This window comes from Ostrinia nubilalis, chromosome 1, assembly GCF_963855985.1.
Source record: "Ostrinia nubilalis chromosome 1, ilOstNubi1.1, whole genome shotgun sequence".
Classification (NCBI taxonomy): domain Eukaryota; kingdom Metazoa; phylum Arthropoda; class Insecta; order Lepidoptera; family Crambidae; genus Ostrinia; species Ostrinia nubilalis.
In genome coordinates this window covers 12,927,952-12,947,830 of record NC_087088.1, presented here as the reverse complement: position 1 = coordinate 12,947,830, position 19,879 = coordinate 12,927,952, and the positions used below count along the sequence as shown (strand labels likewise).

The window sequence follows — 19,879 nt, the reverse complement described above, 5'->3', positions numbered from 1 at the left end:
AATGCTTAGATATTTTATGTAACTGAACTTAAATTAGACACGATTACAGTTACTTCCTTTTTCTTTTATAATCGTAACATGATCTGAATGTTTATTTTTATTAATTTAATCAAAGTATGCAACGTGGGTGTAAATATCACTCAAAAGTTGCAATTCTTAAGACGCACAAAACTTGAATGAACCAGTCCTCATTTTAACAAAACTGTTGATTATCTAAAGGTTGATTTACAATCGAACTAAATAATTTGGTTGTATTTAAAGTGTCCTGACTACTACCGAATGTCAGTCTTTTGGTAATTTTATTCTGCGAATGTGTTGTGCAATAAACATCTCCTGCATTGAGATTGCATACAAATTTGACTGCAGGCACATCTAGTGACTTTCTTTCCGGGGCCGTGGGCGGAGTACCATTTGGTATATAAGAGTCGTCAGGTATTAACGCGCGTATCATACAGATCGCGATTCTCAGGCGCCTCCGACATGAAGGTACGGATCAACCTTCAAATTCATCCCGATTAAAATTAAAACAACTTTTTAATTTGTATCAAGCGGTGGCATTTATGATAAATGCTTTGTCTCGGTTAAGTTTTGAAAATAAGTGGAGTGTAAAAAAAATTGTGCTTCATTTGTGTTATTTGTAACGTTATTTTGGTGCATGTAAATAAGGATAACTGTGATTTGGTGATTATGTAAATAAACGACATTTCGTTCTGAAATAGATATGTGTTTATAAATGTATCTAAAATGTGCAGACAGGATGATAATATGATTATAAAGTGTCTCATTATACAGGACATCGCTTTAGGTATGGATCAAACAAAAAGGATTGATTCTACTAATGTAGTATTCGAGCTCAAATGCAAAAACTTTCCAACTATAACAATATGCGAAATTCTCAATAATAAAATTGACCCTATACTAATTTGCTGATTAGTAAAGACAATTTGTATGAAAAGGTTTTTATTTGTAAGATTTGAACATCCTTCTTTTCTCTTATGAGCCGTAGAGTCTATCATTTTTGTTAAATACACACTTAAAGCAACATCCTATATAGTACTCATTCTATCAGTAGCCACAATTATTAAATAAACTAGTGGCTTTATATTTTTACACGGCTTGCCCTGTTTATTGGTCATTGGATCTCTTATTCATAAAACATTGATAAAATTTATAATTACAGGCACTGTTTGGTCTATTGTAAAAACTTAATATTTATGTAAAACTTGTAACTATACATGACTGTTTGATGCCTTAAATAAAAAAATAATAATAAAAAAATGTATCAATTTGATTCTAAATAAATGCTTCGTTAGAGCTGTTAAACACTGGTTTCAGTTCTGTGATCAAAGAGTCTACAGTAGTTTACTTTCAGATTATTGGTACTTGAAAGTTGGATTTAGGTGCACCTAGGTACATCCAAGTTGGATTAAACGACAATCAATTTTAACAGTCACATACTAAGGCTGGGTTGCACCAACTTACTTTGACCGTAACTATATCAATAACCGGTGATTTTTGTATGGAGTTTGACAGATTTCTGACGTTTGTTAAAGTTAAAATAAGATGGTGTAACTCAGCCTAAGTTTAAAACTCTTGTTTTTTTTAAAAGATTATTAGCATTTTTATTGCACAAATTACTAATAGTCCCGTTAGCCCGTCGTGTTAAGCTAAATAAGCTTGTGCTACGAGTGGGCTCACAATAGTCGAGCGGGATTCGAACCCGCGTTCCTCGGATCTCGAGTCGGCCAGTCCGACCCATTCACCGTTCGGCTATCGTGGCTATAATAAATTGTTTGTGTCCCAGGTTCTGTTGTTGTTGACGTGCGCGGCCGCAGCGGTGGCGGTGGCGGCGGGTGGCGCGGTGGCGTGGCCCGGTGCTGCGCACGTCGCTTACGCGGCGCCTGCGCACCTTGTCAGGACCGTCGTCCCAGCGCATACGAAGACGGTTGCCTACTCCACCACGCAGTACATTAACAACGTAAGTTTGTAAAAACTGTTATTCTAGTATTAGTTTAGATTATGTAGACCACTATTTTGTAGGTTTGAAAATTTTCTTTAAAGCGATGACTTCAATTAACGAACTGGTCTCCAAGAAACTTAAGTCTTTTTTTACCGACTATCATCAAGATTCACAAATAATTGGCTTATGTTTTTCCAGTTGCCTGACTCGTACCATGTGGGAGTACAACCTAACTTCGAGTACCAGGTACCACAGTTGAATCAGTTCGCTTCAATTCAGCCAGCGTACTACCCCGTCAGTGGTGGATACTTCCCGGCCGAAAGCATCTTCTACCCATCTATAAATCCTATTGCACCTGGAATTCCCGTGGGTAGCATTCCTAGTTTTCCTGCTGGCATTCCTAGTTTCCCTGCTGGCATTCCAGCGGGACAAGCCCCTAGTGCTCCCGCCTATCCCGAGAATCCTGCAGGAGACGCTGACACAGCAGTAGTAGACTCTGCTGACGCACCACAACAAGAACAACAAACACAACAACAGCAACAACCGCAACAACAGCAAGACCAGCAGCCGGTTGACAGCCCCGCTCCATCCCAACCTTCAGCACCTCAGCAACCGCCGTCTAGCACGTTCCCTAGCTTCCCTCAAATCCAGTTCCCACAGTTACCAGAAGGCGTGCCGTCTTTCCCCCAGTTTCCCCAAGGATCGCTACCGCAATTCCCCCAGTTTCCTTCTAACCCACTTTTCCCACAGAATCCCGCCCCCACGCAGCCTCCCAACTCCCCTTCCCCTGCGCCACCATCAAGCTTCCCAGGTTTTGGCAACGAAGACAGGGGCCTAAATGACGAAGACACGATATCTGTCGAATCTGCATAAACTGTTATTGAATTTAATAAGTATTAAAAATAGCGAAATTTTTAGTTCTACGCCTTTTATTTAAAACCACGTTATAAATACAATCATAAGAACACCTTGAACAAACTACCAATATCATTTCCAAAAGTTACCTAGAAGCAATAAATTATGTTCAAACCAAAATGCTCAATCATTCAATTAATAAAACGACTTTTAAACTACATAATAATATAATTTAATATAGTAAAATAACACTTCACCAGAATCCTGGTTTTCGTTCACCGATCCATTCCAGGAAATCTTTTTCCGTGGTGTTCTTCCCTGTGAGCCCGAGGGAGAAGTAGAACGTGTAGGGAAACCATTCCGTCGTGAACTCGACCGAGATGTTGTAGCCTCCGACGCCCTCGATCTTCGGAGTGGCCAGCCGGTTCGGCATCAGCAGCCGTGCGCACATGATGGTACACTCGATGCCTGCTGAGATCTGGGTAAGGCATAAGTAAGTTGAGAAAAATGACACTAAAATATGTATTACTAGCTTTTGCCCGCGGCTTCACCCGCGTGAAATTTTAGTTTGTCACATATCGTCATAAATTATAGCCTATGTGTTATTCTGTGCTATAAACAATAATACTGTAAAGTTTCATCAAAATCCGTTCAGTAGTTTTTGCGTGAAAGAGTAACAAACATCCAGACATTCAGACATCCAAACTTTCGCATTAATATCTAAGTAGGAAGTAGGTACACAAGTCTCGTTCACTTTCAATAAATTAAAAATAACCGGGTAGGTAAAACTTATCGTGATTTTATTTAGGCAGGCAATGGTTTTAAAATGTAAGGAAGATTTTAATGTCACAAGGTAGAATAAATCACCATTAAATTTCAGTCAGTTAGTACAGTCAGTGTCAAATAGTTCGCAACGCGTCTTTGTTACAATTTGGAATAAGGTTGTGTTGTCAATGTATTTGGCCACTTTGAGTGTCCACGAACTATTTGACGCTGACTGTAAAAATCTGTGGTACCAAATAAGAACCATTTTGTCCTTTACCTTCATGAATATATTGAGCTTTGCCGGAGGGTCGGCATTGACCTCGAACTTTTCAGAGTAAAATAGAGAGTTGGCCCTCTGCCGCCTCTCGCTCTTGAAGCAAGCGTTCCCCGTGACGTAGGTCCGCGCCCTCCAGCCTGCTTTCTGGACCTTTCTGGCCCTCAAGTAGTTGCCTTTATTTATTGCTATGCCTGAAAAGTTATATTACATTCACTCCTGCATGTATTGGAAACATTTTGTCTACCTACTAATAGGTAATTTTAGAAGAATTATGTAGATACCTAAACACATAAATACAGCCTCGATCCTAGAATGAATCGACCTGCTTTAAGGTAGACCTTAAAAGTAGAGTTTTAAGGTAATAGTGCTTTGAAAATATTTCAACATTTTACCTCCTCCTATGACTTTTTTCGAGAATTTTTCATCAAGCATGCGTTTGATGGTTATGGCACAAAATATAAGATCCACTTAGAGATTGCAAAATCCGGATTTTTCTTAAATCCGGTATTATCCGGATTTTTCGAATATTGGGTAAATTTTTTAAACCATCAATTTAATTTAAATAAAACGAAGTTTTTTTTAAAAAGATGTAAGTATTTGAAGAAAAGCGTTTTATTTTATTATCGCGAATGGAATTTATTCCTCTTTTTTTCGGTTTGCGCTACAAGCTTTCGAAATTATTTGAACCTTGCATTATTTTTTTCGTTTTAGTACAACTGCATTTCAGAATAAAAACTTGCTTGTACCTATAAAATATTTTTTTTTATTCTTCTTCTTGTCGTGTCGACAACAAACCTACACAGCGTCAGCCCAAAACTCCGCCACAAGAGTGGCGTTGTCAGTAGCCTTCATTAAATCTTCCTGCTTGCAGTTGTTTGGGCACGCAGGGCACGACATCATGTGCTTCGTCGACTGGGGAACAAAACCACACTTGCACTCCAAGTTTGATACATCCAAGAATCCCCACCTGACACCTGAACAGATTGTCCTTACTACGGCAAACCTGTCCGAAGTCTATAAAGATTTCCAGGTAGGCCAGGGGAGCTCATTTTTTCATTATAATTTTATTTTACACTTTTAAGTTGTATTTCAATCTCAGGGCCCTGGTCATTATTTACGACCAAAGTGCTCGGGAAGACGAATCCAACGAACTCAAACTCTATAAGTTTCTGCCGTTTCGGTTAGGAGTTCCTATGGCCACCTCCTGACTTCATCATCAGGACCCTGAACATCATCTAGCACTTAAGTGCTTGAAAAGACAAATCCAACAAACCCAAATTCGATGAGTTTCCACCGTTTCGTTTAGGAGTTCCTATGGCCACCTCCCGAATCCATCATCAGGACCCTGGGCATCATCTAGCACTAAAGTGCTCGAAAAGACAAATCCAAAGAACCCAAGTTCGATGCGATTCCGCCGTTTCGTTTAAGAGTTCCTATGGTCACCTCTTGACTCCATCATCAACCCAGCTAAATGGTCGGCAGTATAGCCAACAACCAGTTTAGAACTCTTTTAAGATTTTCTTCACAATCACCCCCATTCTCATACAATGACATTTCGAGATGAATTAATGTAAGCAAATCGGATCCGCTGGGTGAACTTGATGGGCGAGGTTGAAGATCTCTACTTACACTTGGCCTGCGGATGAATATGGAGAAAACAAAGCTTATGTCCAATGTCCATGTTGCGCCCTACCCAGTTTCGGTTGCGAGCTCAATTCTCGAGATTGTTGACAAGTATGTCTACCTCGGACAAACGATTCAGCTGGGTAGGTCCAATTTCGAGAAAGAGGTCAATCGTCATATCCAACTCGGCTGGGCAGCGTTTGGGAAACGACGCAACATCTTTTTGTCCAAAATACTTCAGTGCCTGAAGACTAAGGTCTACAACCAATGTGTGTTACCAGTGATGACATATGGTTCGGAAACGTGGCCTCTCACTATAGGCCTTATACAGAAGCTCAAATTGCACAGCGTGCTATGGAGAGGGCTATGCTCGGTGTTTCTTTACGAGATCGAATCAGAAAAGAGGAGATCCGTAAACGAACTAAAGTCGCTGACATACTAGCCCGACGGATACAAGCTGAAGTGGCAATGGGCAGGGCACATAGTACGCAGAACTGACGGCCGATGGGGCAGCAAGGTTCTGGAGTGACATGCAATAAATAATTTGAATTTGAATTTGGAGTGGAGGCCGCGTACCGGAAAACGCAGCGTGGGACGTCCACCCACAAGGTGGACCGATAACATCATAAAGGTAGCAGGAAGGCGCTGGACGCAGGTCGCTACCAACCAGGCAACATGGAAAGCATTGGGGGGGCCTATGTTCAGCAGTGGACGTCCTATGGCTGAGATGATGATGATGATGATGACTTAAACCGGATTTCAAAGTCAAAATCTGGATTTTTTTATAGCCTCAAAATCCGGATTTTTCAGATATTTTCGAATTTCGAATAATCCGGATTGCAATCTCTCATCCACTGAACTCACTTGATCCTCCTTCAACCAGTTTAAAGTTGTGCGAGTAAGGCCTTGGTAGCACATGTGCGGTGATGACGTTGATAATCCAGGTGATGTACGGGTACACGTCAATGTACAGCGGAGGCTCACTGTTGAGCCGGCGACGGCTCGAGCGCCGAGAGCAGGCGGCGCCACCGGCAGCAATGCCCAATACCTGGGAAATTGAATTTGAAATAGTTGTAGGCGCTTAAACTGTCGGCGTATGTCTCCTAAACAGTGTAAACTAAACAGATTTGCAGGTACCACTGCTCCATGAATATGTATTAGGATTGCCTATTGAAACTATCCTGTTGTAGGTACCTTCCCCAATATATTATATTCATATCTTTTATACTGTAAACATTTTTTCCCTATCAGATTGACAATTGACATCTCTGCAAATTATAAACGAACCCTGTATTTGCTTCGGTGCGAAGTGTGAAGTGGCGCATATAACTGTGTCGAATTGTCGATATATCGGGAAATCATACAAAATATACATACATGAAGAACTAATTAAACAGCCTTTACTGTACCTCAAACATTCCCTCGGGAGAGTGGCTGACGATGGGTGCGCCAGGCCGCACACCACAACCTGAGCTGCACAGTACGTGGGTTACGCCTTCACTGCCCAATTTCTGCCAAAAGAAGTAATATTATGTCTCTACAATACATAAGTACCGACTGAAAAACCTGTAAAATAATTTTAAAATACAGGGAATAGAGCACAGAGCCAAAGAAAATATGCAATGTTTGCTGCTAATTGACTCTACATTTAAGTAGGGTGCTACTTTACATGATATATTTTATTGTAATAGCTACATGGCAACTTTAATAAATGCACGTTTATTAAAGTAGAATATATGACTTAATTAAATGATTAATTGCCTCAACTTCTGAAAAAGACAAAAAGTGTAATCGCAGACTCCTTTAAGAAAGATAGGATCACGACATCAGAGTTATTTATAGGTAAGTAACTCTTGGGCTCCTTTACCAAAAGGTGATCTCCGTACTCATTAGTGGCATAGGCACTCTTTTATCATTATCGTCTTTCAGTTTCTAAAAATAGGCCTCCCCTAATCCACTCTTTATAAATATGACAAAAACATACCATTTTCATGCGATGTCTTCGACAATCTTTGTGAGTGAATAGTTTTAATGTCTTTTTGCCCATTCTCTCCGTATCAAAGTCCCTTGGCACAGCTGCACAAAACAAACGAAGAAAGTTTGATAAACACAAAAGTATATAACTTTTGCCCCAAGTAATTTTACTCGTACCAGAAATACAAACTTACTGCTAATATAGTCGACCATAAAAACCATTCTGTTTCTCCGTTTTCGCTTGCGTTCAACTACGGAGGGTAGACAAATGGGTACCACGTACTCTGAAATAATAAAGGCTATTTTATAAACCAGATACACTGTAAGTATATTTTATTTCATCGTGAGAATTTGTGCAGTCAAATTATTCAGTTTCACCTGAAGCAGTCCATAAAACTCATTTATTTTTGCAAATAGGCTTTTAAAATGCACTTTTACACGTCTCAGTATTAACCACTGCTTCGGGACATTATATGGGTAAGTGCTGAGAAGAAGCAGCGCAAGAAACTCAGTCACTATTCAAGATTATCATTATTATTTATCACATTCCAAGATAGAAGAAAATTAAGCCAAAAATCATGCTGTTATCTACATACGCGATCTCATAGGTCGTAGAAATTTGACTAATGCCAGGCTGTTTCCGACACCGAACCTAAAAAAGATAACATATTTTTGGAGTAACTGTTAATGATGTGCCATTTTTAAAAATAAATTTTTATAGTCTTGTCACCTGGAGAACTCAGGATGAGGTGTGATATCCACGATGGGCATCTCAATGTAGGCGCGGGGGCACTTGGAGCCGATCTTAGCCTGCAGCCGTGTGAGGCCGCAGTCCTCTTCGTCGCGCTCATAGTCGCCGAAGACTACGTTGCCTCTGGGAATTAAAATAATGTATGTATTAACTACAGAAGTGTATTACTTTCCACTGTAAATATTGACTGAAAAGAGAAGTCGTGCGCCATGCAAAATATGTGTATCATTGACATAGGTAAGTACCTAGTTGTTAAAATAAAATATTATTTTGGAGTCATAGAACTGAAGTGGTAATGGAAAACTTGAGAAAAGCTTGGTTAGAAGGAAAAAAATAACTTTTATTTCTTCTCTACCAAACATTTTTAGTTTAGGTACTGAGTCGGCTTTTTCAGTATCATTGTCACTTTATTTTCTGTGTTGCGATTATGTACAGTAAATATTAGTTTTGTATCTACGTTACAGTTTGTAGTTCTTCGGCAAGTGCAGCATATCAGTAGCAGTTCCCACTGCGAACTGGCGCTGGATCAGCACCACACGCGGTGCCTTGCTGTGGTGCGGAAGACCCGTCGTCACTAAAATCATCAGGTTATTATATGGCTTCAGCGGAATTATTATCATGAAAAATATTATTTCAAAGAACTGTTATCATCGCAAGATAATATTGATACCCTACATTGCTGGTATTTTTTAATATGTTCATTAAGTTATACCACAGATTACTAATAAGTATAACTTGTTATGTTTTATAGAAATAAATGATTCAAGGGTTGTATTATTTTTAACCCATAAAACCTTAGTAAATAAATACTAGTTATAACTACGAGTTATGTTAAATTAACACTTACCGTGTGTATATTGGACGAAGCCAAGCCACGTGAACGTATGCTCCTTCAGGACTCCATCGGCAGGTTTCAGATTGAAGTCATCGTGGCAGATCGCGAAATCCCTCAAAATGGACGACACTTTACTACTTGCAACTAAAAATATTTTTGATCTAAGATAAAAATAAAAATAATTGAGTTGTATTATATTTACGTGATAAATAATAACAAATTACTAACGCAATTCAACAAAAATTACGAATTTGACTATGTCCATTATGTGGATTTACTCTACCGAGGATTTGGTTTGCATGTTGTATCGACAATGATGATATGTGTATGTTTTCTGAAGAGGCCCGAGTCTTGATTGGAATTTTTCATTGTTCTGCAGATGTTATCATACCTGGCATAATATTCTTACCATTTAGTGCTTTTGTGTCATGTTACTAAATGTTACGAAATGCGAAGTAAAATGGCACTGGACAGTAGGCAAGGTGCAGTCATGTTGGGTAACTTTTTTTTAACTAGTGTGTCTCTAAATAATGCCTTGATTATGGTTTGATTGATTGATATATTGATTGATGGCGAATCAATATATTTTTATACATGACTACATAAAAAATGTTGGCCTTTATTACCTTAACTTCGAACTCCTATTTTTTTTCTAATAAATTTCGTTGCGGATCCAATTTTATTACCAGTCAGTTTAACTTTCCTCCGGGATGAACTTGACGTTCACTGGTTGGGTTTTTATTGGCGGTCAAGCTATAAATCCTGGCTACACAGGAGTTGCAGCGGTGGGAACGAAAGTTGGGAATAGTCCCGTATGTTGGTCTATATCTTGTTCTTCTCTTCAGTCGTTACACTCTTGTCAGTGGTCGTGGTCATCAGAGTTCTGTTGTAGGCGAACGTTTTTTTGTTGCTCGCCTTACGATATCTTTCCCTATTGATGGTCAACTCGGTGACCTCGTGTAGGAGACCATTCACAGCTGTTCTGATCAAAACTGTCCATGGCATCTCCAAACGTCCACGTGACCTGGTCCCTGCACCACAAGGTGCTCTATGGAGTTGGTGCATAACATAGACAGTCGCTTGCTACCGAGTTTTTGGAGTATAGAATCTGGTCTTGGTAGGAATCTCTATTTGGTCTTTATCCTCATAGCCCTCTTTGTTTACTTACCAAGTCATTAAGCAAATATTGTATAGCATGGTCTTTCGAATCACGTTCGTTTTTAGAAACTTACTAGTGGGTCTCGTTTTGATAGGTCTCTGAATACTGAGAGACTTTTTGACCTAAAGCAGAAGCGATAACCCATCTGAGTAGTCTATTAGCAATTACAACTCTAGTTTTGGAGCGATTAAGCACTGCATCTATTCCAAATCAGGGATTCGAAGTAGCAGAAGTACCTATTATTTGGTTAAAGATGGGGTGCGTAATCCCTTATGAAAATCTATATGTCCTAAGCATTACCTATGCTATGCAGTATCTACCTGTATACCGCTACTTTCTCGATGCAGTATCATCACTATTATAGATTAAATAAGGCATTAAAAGAGCATTGAGTTACTTGTACCTATATCAAATAATAGATTCTTCCTCGGCCTTAAAATAGGTAGGTATAGTAGTAGTAGGTAATTGATCACTTTGTGATTATTAAATTTATGGCTAATAATACATCTCTTGGTGACTTGGTACTTTTATTTCGCTCAAATATTATAGTTTATTCCACATAAAACTACAATGCTTGTGGGTGGTAAAACTCGAAGTAGAAATCGGCAGGCATGTTCAGAGAGTAGTGAAGGAAGAACTCGTGTACTTCCAGGACTTGGACGAAATTGAACATCACGTAGTAGGCTTTCCCTTGACAGTAGTACATGGGGAGACGACTCCTTCTGAACAAGTACTTCAACGGCACCATGATTCTTAAAACGATACATTGTAGCCGAAAACGTTGGGAGTGTTTTCTTTCAATTAGCTGAAAATAAAGAAACAAAATGGTTTTATAATACAAGTACAATTTGACATACCTACGCATAACAGTAACATTGAACCTTTTATGGCCCGTGAAATAGTTTTGAGATCATTAAAATCGTTTCATATCTTTTTTTTTGTGATATTCTATTATCAAATTGAAGACGAGTTTGAATAATTTTTGAAGAAATTAACGTTACTTATTTTTTCAATTAGGTACCTACATCGACAGAGTATCAGTAATTCAGTAGCATTCATCTCAATGCAAGTGTCTATATTTTGACCAACGAACCAAGTGTTCCTTTGAATGTATCTGTTATATTTAGGCATGGAACTTAGTTACGTTACGGTATTTGAAAAAAAAATAACACAAGTTTACAAGGACTGGAACCTGACGTAGCAGTTTATTAAAAAGAGTTACTTACATACACATAATCGGCTTGTGTCGACTGCCACGTTGGGAAGTGGATTAATGATTGTTTACGTAAAAATACCCTTGCCGTAGCGTCTTGACGACAAAACCCAAACTTAAATGTGCTGTGTATAGAAGCTACAAGAAAAAAATCTTTGTTAAAGTATTATTTCTTATCATAAAAATGTAGAACAACTAAAACAGGAAACGCTTACTAAAATGCAATGTTTATAACATAGTCCCTTTTAAAAAATAACAATTAGTATAATAGTAAATACAATAAATGGTAAGAATTTATGCAAAGGGTGCGAAAAAGTTGAAAAAAGGTAAAAAAAGAAATGTAATAAAATGTGAACAATAATGGTAGCTTCTTACTTCTTGGTAATAGTTCATCGCCAATCTGTTCTTCTTCCTTATGTAAAACTATTTGCCTACGGTGAGAATACACAGCTTGATTTGCTGGTACCGCCTTCCATCCTCTGCTAGAAGTAACTAAATCCAATCGAATATTATTGATAAGTTACCAATCATAACAATTACTTAAATACTCGTAACTTTGTAAAATAGAGGTAATATTCCTTACTGTAAGACGTAGGCACAACTATGTTTAACAGTAGGTATTAATTAAGGACAATTAAAAATGTAATTAAATCTAATACTTACTCATAAATAACATTATAATAATAGAAACTTTTATTACCATGACTATTTGAAAGTTAGATCAAAATCTAAATGTTAATAGAGTAAAAATTCTTCTAATTAGAACTTCGATAACGGCTAATGTGTTAGAGGATTGTTCTAAGAATGAAACTCAATTTTTAGATGGTTCTTTTGACAGTGTTTATTGATAAACAATACATAGGTTTGCGTAACATCCTGCATACTTTACACCAATTGACGGTCGAAACACACAAATACCAAATTATCCACTACTTATTGTTGTAACACTATTTCTAGACGAAGAAAACTGTGGTTTCATTACAGTTATCCACAAATTTCTTGTGATAGGGTCACATATAACAAAATATATGAACAATACAAAGCCTTGTATAGTTGATGTCAAACAAAACAAGTACGACCAAATTAAACGACCAGAAAATGACATAATTCCAAAAATCCAGGTTAGACCTAATAGAAAGAACAAGAATATAGATAACCTGAATTGCGCACACACTAAACTTTTGTCCGTGGCGCGCATGTCTGAGCTCTTAGAAATTGCTTTAATAACTAAAACGAAAAGAATTACGTTTATAATTAATATTATGCATACAGGTACGATGACGCCTGTAATCATGTAAATTCCACTCGGATAACATATAGAGCGACTAATTGATGGATTAGGAATATAATTTTTGTAATCTAAGCACAAAATTGTAATGACAGGTATAAACGGAAGTCCCCATCCTATCAATGTAAGCTTCATCATAAACCTTGAGGGTCTCGACACGCCCAGTACACGAACATATCTAATAAACTGTAAAATAGCCGTGATCAACATCCATATAAAATTTGCAAGCACAGCGTAATGAAACAACGCTCCTAATAAAACACACAATATCATTTTGTCTGTTGCAACTACAAATTGATTCAGTTCATTCTCAATTATAATAGAATGATCTAAGCTAAAAACAATTATTAGTACTAAAGGTAATGATATAGCTGTTGATAATTGTAATAAAACTTTTGTACCCGCTTTTTTTCTCCAAGTATCAAATATCATCGCCGTTATCCATATTCCAGTAATACCCAACAACGATGTGAAACTTCCAACTAAAGTTATTATATTTAGAGCTTTTATATGACCACCTTCTTTAACATCTTCGTTGGCAATTTCATCGTCACGTACATGCAACAGCTGTCCAAAGTGCGTTAAGTGGTCGCATTCGCATATAGTTAACTTTTCGACTCTTGATCGCATAATACAACCACGTTTTGACCAAGAACTATAAATTGCCTTATCACTATGAAAGTCCCAGAATCCACAAGCTCTACCGAATATGTTTGGTCGAAGTTCCTTAAATATTAACGGAATAGGATTTTGTAAATTAGTTAGGTAACCAGGCACAGTAACTTCTATTATTCTACTAGTTATTACATGTTGATTTTTATTTAATTCTTGAAATATAGCATTATTATTATAAATACTTATGATAACGTGTATGTCATCAGCACTAGTTGAATTAACGATGTTAGTTTTATTCAAATTATCTATGACATCGCTTGGCAACCAAGTAGCTACTTCTAAGTTTTCCATTATGAGAACATCATTCATTGTTGTGTTTTTATACAACGGCTGGATGTACATATCTGTAAAGTTATTGGAATTTTTACTATTTATCACCGCTATTCCAGTTACATTATTTAAATGGGGATATGATATTTGTATAATAAACCGGGGCTGAATTGCTAGCTGATAAATATTTTCTTTTAATTTTACACCGTCCGAAGTTTTATTTGTTATTGTTATAACTTCAATTATATTATTGACTGAATCTAAAATGACGTTGGTTGAATTCATAATTTGAGCTAAATGAAGACTGCTATTATCAATATTCATCATTCTATCCATTACCCAAGCAATGTTTTCAATATCCCCCGTCTCTATAGATGTTTCATTTTTATGAGTGACTTGTAAAACATATTGGAAACATAATGACAAATAGTAAATATCAGCTGGAATAATGATTTCAACATCTTTCAGTACATAATTTAAACCATCAGTGAGGAACTTTGATGTGTAGTAATTATTTTCAATCCTTCCACTTATGAAATTGAATAAAAATGTAGTTATACTCGAAGGTTTGTAACTGTAGTCACACTGGCCATTGATTTGTCCCCAAAAACTTCCTAGAAGATAAGATCCCCGGCATGCTCTATTGACAGGTAATCCATTTGATTGGAGGCAGAATTGTTGAGGAGTTGCCATGTGACCAATGGGAGTTAAGTCCCAATCAAGTAGTACTGGATCCAAAGAAGTAGTTGGTAAGCAAAATACTGAACTAGACATATTAATAAAAGTAAAATTGTGATGGGGAAATTCAGCAAACGCCCTTTTGAGAAGAAAATTAAATGTCTCTTGCAAATTCGCTGCTTGAGATCTACCAGTGTCATTTATTTTTACGTGCAAATGCATTAATATCTGAATTCTCTCCATATTGTAGTCTAAAATATCCATCACTAAAGCCTTCTCTGCTTGAAATATGGAAGATATATTTTTCCTTAAATCGATTAAATTAAACAGATTATTATTAGACTCACTCATATGAACGAATGTGTTTAAAACTAGAGAAAACACATGAACTTGGTTCCCTTGGGGATTAACTACAATTTTTTCGGTAGTTATCAATGAAAAATTTTTTGTGTGCCCTTCACACCAGTAACGAGCAGATCTATCAGTAACTAAATCTATAACGTACATAACTTTTTCTATATTTGTTGTTATTTGTGAAGAACGAAACAGTTTCATGGCCTCCACTTGAGTAGGTAAATTATTCACATCTATCACTCCAGAAAATCCTTTGGCATCTGAGAAGCATTGTACACCTATGTCATTATCGTCGTATCGCCATAGACCAGATGGAAAATATATAGTCAAATAAATACTATTTTCTTCTTGAGAGTATTCGAATACTAATTCCGTTTCACCGTATATCATGTTTGCCTCACATGCCATACACGGCAATCTAGAAAACGAGTCCATCAATCCTACAGTTCCCATATTATTTATTACTCTAACTAGATTTAATGGCGAATTGTCGGTTTCTACTGTATTTATTCTATTTGAATTTTCTAAAATTCTATTTTTGACTTCTATAATCTCGCTATTTGGGTCTCCAAACCAACACCATGTATTTTTGGAATGATTACTAACTTCAGCAATTTTACTGTAAATAAATCGTCTTAGCTCATTATGTTGGCCACTTCCCATGGGCTTTTCACATGTGCCATTTAGAAAATCACTAAAGCTTAAATCAGTTAATGAATTCTTAATTCCATAACATTTGCCATCATCGAGCATATATCGGAAGGCGTGGTAGTTATCAGGACATTTAGCAGGGCAATGAAAGTCATTAATATAAAAGCATAGACTCGGATATTCTTTAGTGCAAGTATCAGTTATTAAAGTTCTTTCCTCTACGTCCAATAGCAAACAATTTTTAAATAGACTTGGTTTTAATGGAAACGTATCAGTAGCAGTTATAACACGCCCCCAATTAGGCCCAGGTATGGACCACTTTATGGGAGCAAATACATTTTGACGTTGGGCCGGCAGCCAAAAATGTCTATACTTTGTGGCATTTAGAAAACTTAATAGGGTTTCTGTTTTATTGAGGCTTAGTTCATTTATAACTGTTGCACCCCCACTTTTGAAACACGGATAGTTCCATGGTGAAGGTTTACCAATTTTGTAGCAATATTTATTGTAAGTTTCGGAGATTTTGTTGAATCCTGGGGGGCATGTTGATGGATCAAAATATTTTACAGCTTTATAACAGGGCTGTACTTCTGTAAGAGACGGCACCCACGTATTATTTATGCAGTTTCTTGTGACTAATGTGTCGTTATAGAAGCACAGTGGATCAGATTCGACATTGCTTGCTTGAGGGGACTGATGCCACGTCACCTTTATTCCTGAACTGGAAACTTCTTCCGGGCAGTACTGTTCGGACAAAACACAAAGTCATCATTAGATACAATGTTTGAGATTAATTTCCTCATTCCATTATCCTGCACTTTCAAATAAATCTTATCAAAATCGATAGAGTCAATTCGGAGATTAGCCATGGGAGACAGACAAACCAGTTTAAAGAAAATGTTTTTGTTTTAATTACTGATAGCTTTTAAAGTTTCATTTGCATTTAGTAAAAATAGTGATTTATACGTAAAAAAACCCGGCAGTTTTCTTTTATTTACAGATTTCTACGCATAGATTACATAAAATTTACCTGAACACAGAATTTTATTGATACAGCTGCAATAAAACACAGAGAAAACTTTAAGCCACGAAAAACCATAGCGTCGCAACAACAAATGGATACGCATGCTATCCACAGCTGAACGCAAACTGTTATTTTATTCCATACCGCTACGCTTGCTATGATTCTCTATGTTGATACAGGCTGCTTGTTAATCGAGAAATGTACAAACTGTTTTTACATTTTGTTTAATTATGACTATTCTAATCAAAACAAAGTCTTACGCGACTTGCAGAACATTATTTATTTATAGCTTCTTTCTTGTTTGTTTTGTAAACTAGCTGGTGACATAGTAAACTAACATTATAATAAATAGCGGTCCATTGGCTTTAAACTATACAGTAAATTGTGTGGGTAGAGACTGTTCAATTGAATTGAGAGTCGATAATTCAATTGAAAATGAATTGTCTAATTATTTTAAGTTTAGTTGTTTTGGGTGAGATACATTTGATTTTTGTGGCTGTGCTTGTTATTTTTATTTAATTATGTTTTTTTATATAAATGGATTTTATTGTCATTGCAGCAACACCTACATCTGCTTGGCAATACTTCACAGAGTTCAAAGATTTAGTCATGTATGGCACCAAGTTGGAACCAAGTAAGTACCTAATACAAATTGTAATTAACCAGATAGTTAATTAATATGGGTTTCCACTACGATCTAAATACTTTTTATTTGATCTATTACACTGAGTCTATTCATCTGAATCTAATCCTACTTCCTACTGTTCCTATTCGTATAATAATATTAAAATGAAAGTGTGTGAGAATGGGCAGATGGATGTTTGTACTTGTTATGATGTAGAGTTACGAGGTTGAATGGAGTCTCGAACTTAGTTTCATAGTACCTAACTTATGCCATTGACAATTATCCTAAAATGTATTGTACTTACCTACCTATTATTTTTTCAGAGCATATCCACAGCGAATACATCTATGGGGATTGCAACCGGAAAGACATTATATTTTATACCCACGTACATATAGATCATATGCAGGTTCTAGGGAAACTTATTGTTAGGGTAAGTAGTAGATAAATATTTAAGTTAATGAGAAAATATGGAAATATTCCCCATTATATTCGTTGCTCGAACAAATCGGTTCATAATTAACGTTCAGAAGTTTATATCTAAAAGAGATCAATATGTATCTTAAATCTTAGTTCGAGATATAGGTAGAGACGTATATTATATGTAAATTTCTTTATTCTCAACAACTTTTAACCAGTGTGTTCTATCTTTTCCAGGGCTGGATAGAAACATTAAGAATTCCTGTCTGCATTCTACTAAGAGCGATGTCGTACGAATACGATCTGTTCCGATCTACGGCGTACAACTTCCAGATCTGCGTCCCCAGGATCACGTACTGCCACTCTAGGAGGCGCTTCAAGTACTTCTATTACGAATGGTACATACCAATGGACATGATTGGTGGCATGGACTGGGATATATACTTCTATGGTCCTAGTACTCAAATTTGGCAATAAATCATCACACTTACTTAGATTGACTGGGCTAACAAGGGTAAAAAGATGGGATATGCTCGAAGAATGCTGTCACTGAGCAGTTGCCATTTTGAAGCCGGTACCTAGTTGAATAGTTTTAGTTTTTTTATGTACAAAATATCTAGGTCTGTTAGCAAATAAATATATTTTTCTTTTATTCTTTCTTTCTTTTCTTGGTTTTGTAAATTAATAGTCATGTGTCTCTTAACTTCTTTAAATAGCGAGTATTCAACGTTAGAAGAATTTCTGAACTCTTTTGTTCCTGGCTATGTGGGTTAAAATATAATTTGATTAATAAAACGGCATCAACCTGTGTGGTTGATCCTCGATCTCGTATATCACCTGACGTTGAAACGTTTGATATGATATCGTTGAATGTTCATTAATTTTCCGATATGACAGGCTGCGGATGAACATGAAGTACGAAGCTTATCTCAAGCTGAAATCTGATTGCAGCTTTTAACTAAGTAAACATTGTAGTGCCAAGTACTATCGCCATTGTACGTGTTTATCTCGTTTAGCAAGTCATAGGCGCTACTGTTTATACGATAAAGACCGAATAATTAAAACAAAAATAATTCCTTTAAAACGACCGTTATCATGCCTGCCACACGCTAACTTTTAAAAGTAACTTAAATTTTAAAACACCTATTTTGAAAACTTAATTTCACGATGGATTTTTAATTTTTATACCAGGATAGCTCACTGGCCGCTTCACTGATGTATTTTTTAATTACCGACAGCACATTAACATACTTACCTAATCATAAAATTCAAGATACACATTTGACTGGATGATATTTTTAGTTCACCTTAATGCGTTAAAGCCTTTTTAAGAGCTCATTAACAAAAAAACTTATTTCACTTCATTTTACAGAAATACAGAAGTGGATTTGCCATCATCTGTTAAATAAAAAGAAAAAACATAACTGCAGGATGTTGTATAACTCTGCAGGACACACCAACCGGGGAGTTTACTCAAAGTTATAAAGAAACAAATAACAGTTTAACAGTCGATAAATTGGCTTTATGATGATATTTGACGCGATTGTATTTCCTATCCTTGCTACTAACACACGTTTGTTTTGTAGGAGACTGAAAAAATGGGATTTAAAGTATTTTGCTTATTACATTTTACATTGAATTTATTTTCAGGTAATTGGCTATGCCATAACTAATAGTTAAATATAACTATCATAGGTACATTATAAGTAAAAATTCATATAAAAAATTACAGCTCCAATGGTACAAAGTTATCAAACTCATACTGCGCTTGGAGGTATTGTTTTTACCAATATGGATGCTACTCAAAGTAAGCAATATAACAATTCTCACGGAATTTAGCTCAAACATATTGCATATTTAAGCTTCGTGTGACATGTTAACTAACAGAACTTTTGTTTTTGTTAATTTAAGTGGCTAGATATAGAAAAATTTAAAATAAAGTGTCTTTAATAATAATATCGGATAACTTTTTACATATACATATTATTTCTGAGATATTATTATGTGTTTTTCAATTTAAGGTGACGTTCATAATGAATATTATTTTGGCAAATGCGCTACGCCTGACAAAGAGCTTGTGGCTAGGTTTTATTACAAATATGAAGACTTAAAAGGAAAGCTTCTTATAGGGGTAAGTTTTCTTTAAAACAGCCACTGTAGAAAATAGGGTAATATTGTGTAACATCTATACTGAATGTCCCATTTGTCGGTGATCAAACCAATGTAGTAAATAAAAGCAAGACATCAGAAATTTCAGTTGTATAATTCACCTATTACCTACTATCAACACTTAGATTAATGTGCTTTAGCAATTACGTATTAATGTATTTCATACAAAAGGCTGTTGAGGTGAAAATATGTTTTTAATCTGAAACATTGTACCTACTTTACACCCACAGCTTTTTTCATTTAATTTTAATTACTTATTACTCAAAAAATCTAGGTAAAAAGTTTATTTCGATGGAATAGGTATAAGTAATCA

At 36.3% G+C, this 19,879-nt stretch overlaps 4 protein-coding genes across 4 annotated transcripts; 2 read left to right on the top strand and 2 right to left on the bottom strand.

Moving 5' to 3' along the window:
- The first annotated feature begins 465 nt into the window (after positions 1 to 465).
- Positions 466 to 2,877, top strand: LOC135072931 (uncharacterized). Its single transcript, XM_063966950.1, has 3 exons — positions 466 to 486; positions 1,805 to 1,978; positions 2,159 to 2,877. The coding sequence occupies exons 1-3, from the start codon at positions 481 to 483 to the stop codon at positions 2,831 to 2,833; spliced, it is 855 nt and encodes a 284-aa protein (XP_063823020.1). The 5' UTR covers positions 466 to 480; the 3' UTR covers positions 2,834 to 2,877.
- A 106-nt stretch (positions 2,878 to 2,983) lies between these two features.
- LOC135072923 (melanization protease 1-like) lies at positions 2,984 to 9,312 on the bottom strand. The gene is made up of 11 exons (XM_063966943.1): positions 9,269 to 9,312; positions 9,053 to 9,184; positions 8,668 to 8,779; positions 8,185 to 8,328; positions 8,051 to 8,106; positions 7,649 to 7,738; positions 7,465 to 7,556; positions 6,890 to 6,991; positions 6,345 to 6,528; positions 3,858 to 4,048; positions 2,984 to 3,293 (listed from the first exon to the last, which is right to left on the bottom strand). Exons 1-11 carry the CDS (start codon positions 9,303 to 9,305, stop codon positions 3,069 to 3,071), a joined length of 1,365 nt encoding a protein of 454 aa, XP_063823013.1. The 5' UTR covers positions 9,306 to 9,312; the 3' UTR covers positions 2,984 to 3,068.
- A 2,927-nt stretch (positions 9,313 to 12,239) lies between these two features.
- On the bottom strand, positions 12,240 to 16,630 carry LOC135072901 (uncharacterized). Its single transcript, XM_063966929.1, has 2 exons — positions 16,359 to 16,630; positions 12,240 to 16,072 (listed from the first exon to the last, which is right to left on the bottom strand). Exons 1-2 carry the CDS (start codon positions 16,425 to 16,427, stop codon positions 12,335 to 12,337), a joined length of 3,807 nt encoding a protein of 1,268 aa, XP_063822999.1. The 5' UTR covers positions 16,428 to 16,630; the 3' UTR covers positions 12,240 to 12,334.
- Positions 16,631 to 16,770: 140 nt separating this feature from the next.
- LOC135072911 (uncharacterized) lies at positions 16,771 to 18,406 on the top strand. The gene is made up of 3 exons (XM_063966938.1): positions 16,771 to 16,986; positions 17,301 to 17,410; positions 17,635 to 18,406. Exons 1-3 carry the CDS (start codon positions 16,890 to 16,892, stop codon positions 17,872 to 17,874), a joined length of 447 nt encoding a protein of 148 aa, XP_063823008.1. The 5' UTR covers positions 16,771 to 16,889; the 3' UTR covers positions 17,875 to 18,406.
- The last annotated feature ends 1,473 nt before the right edge of the window (positions 18,407 to 19,879 follow it).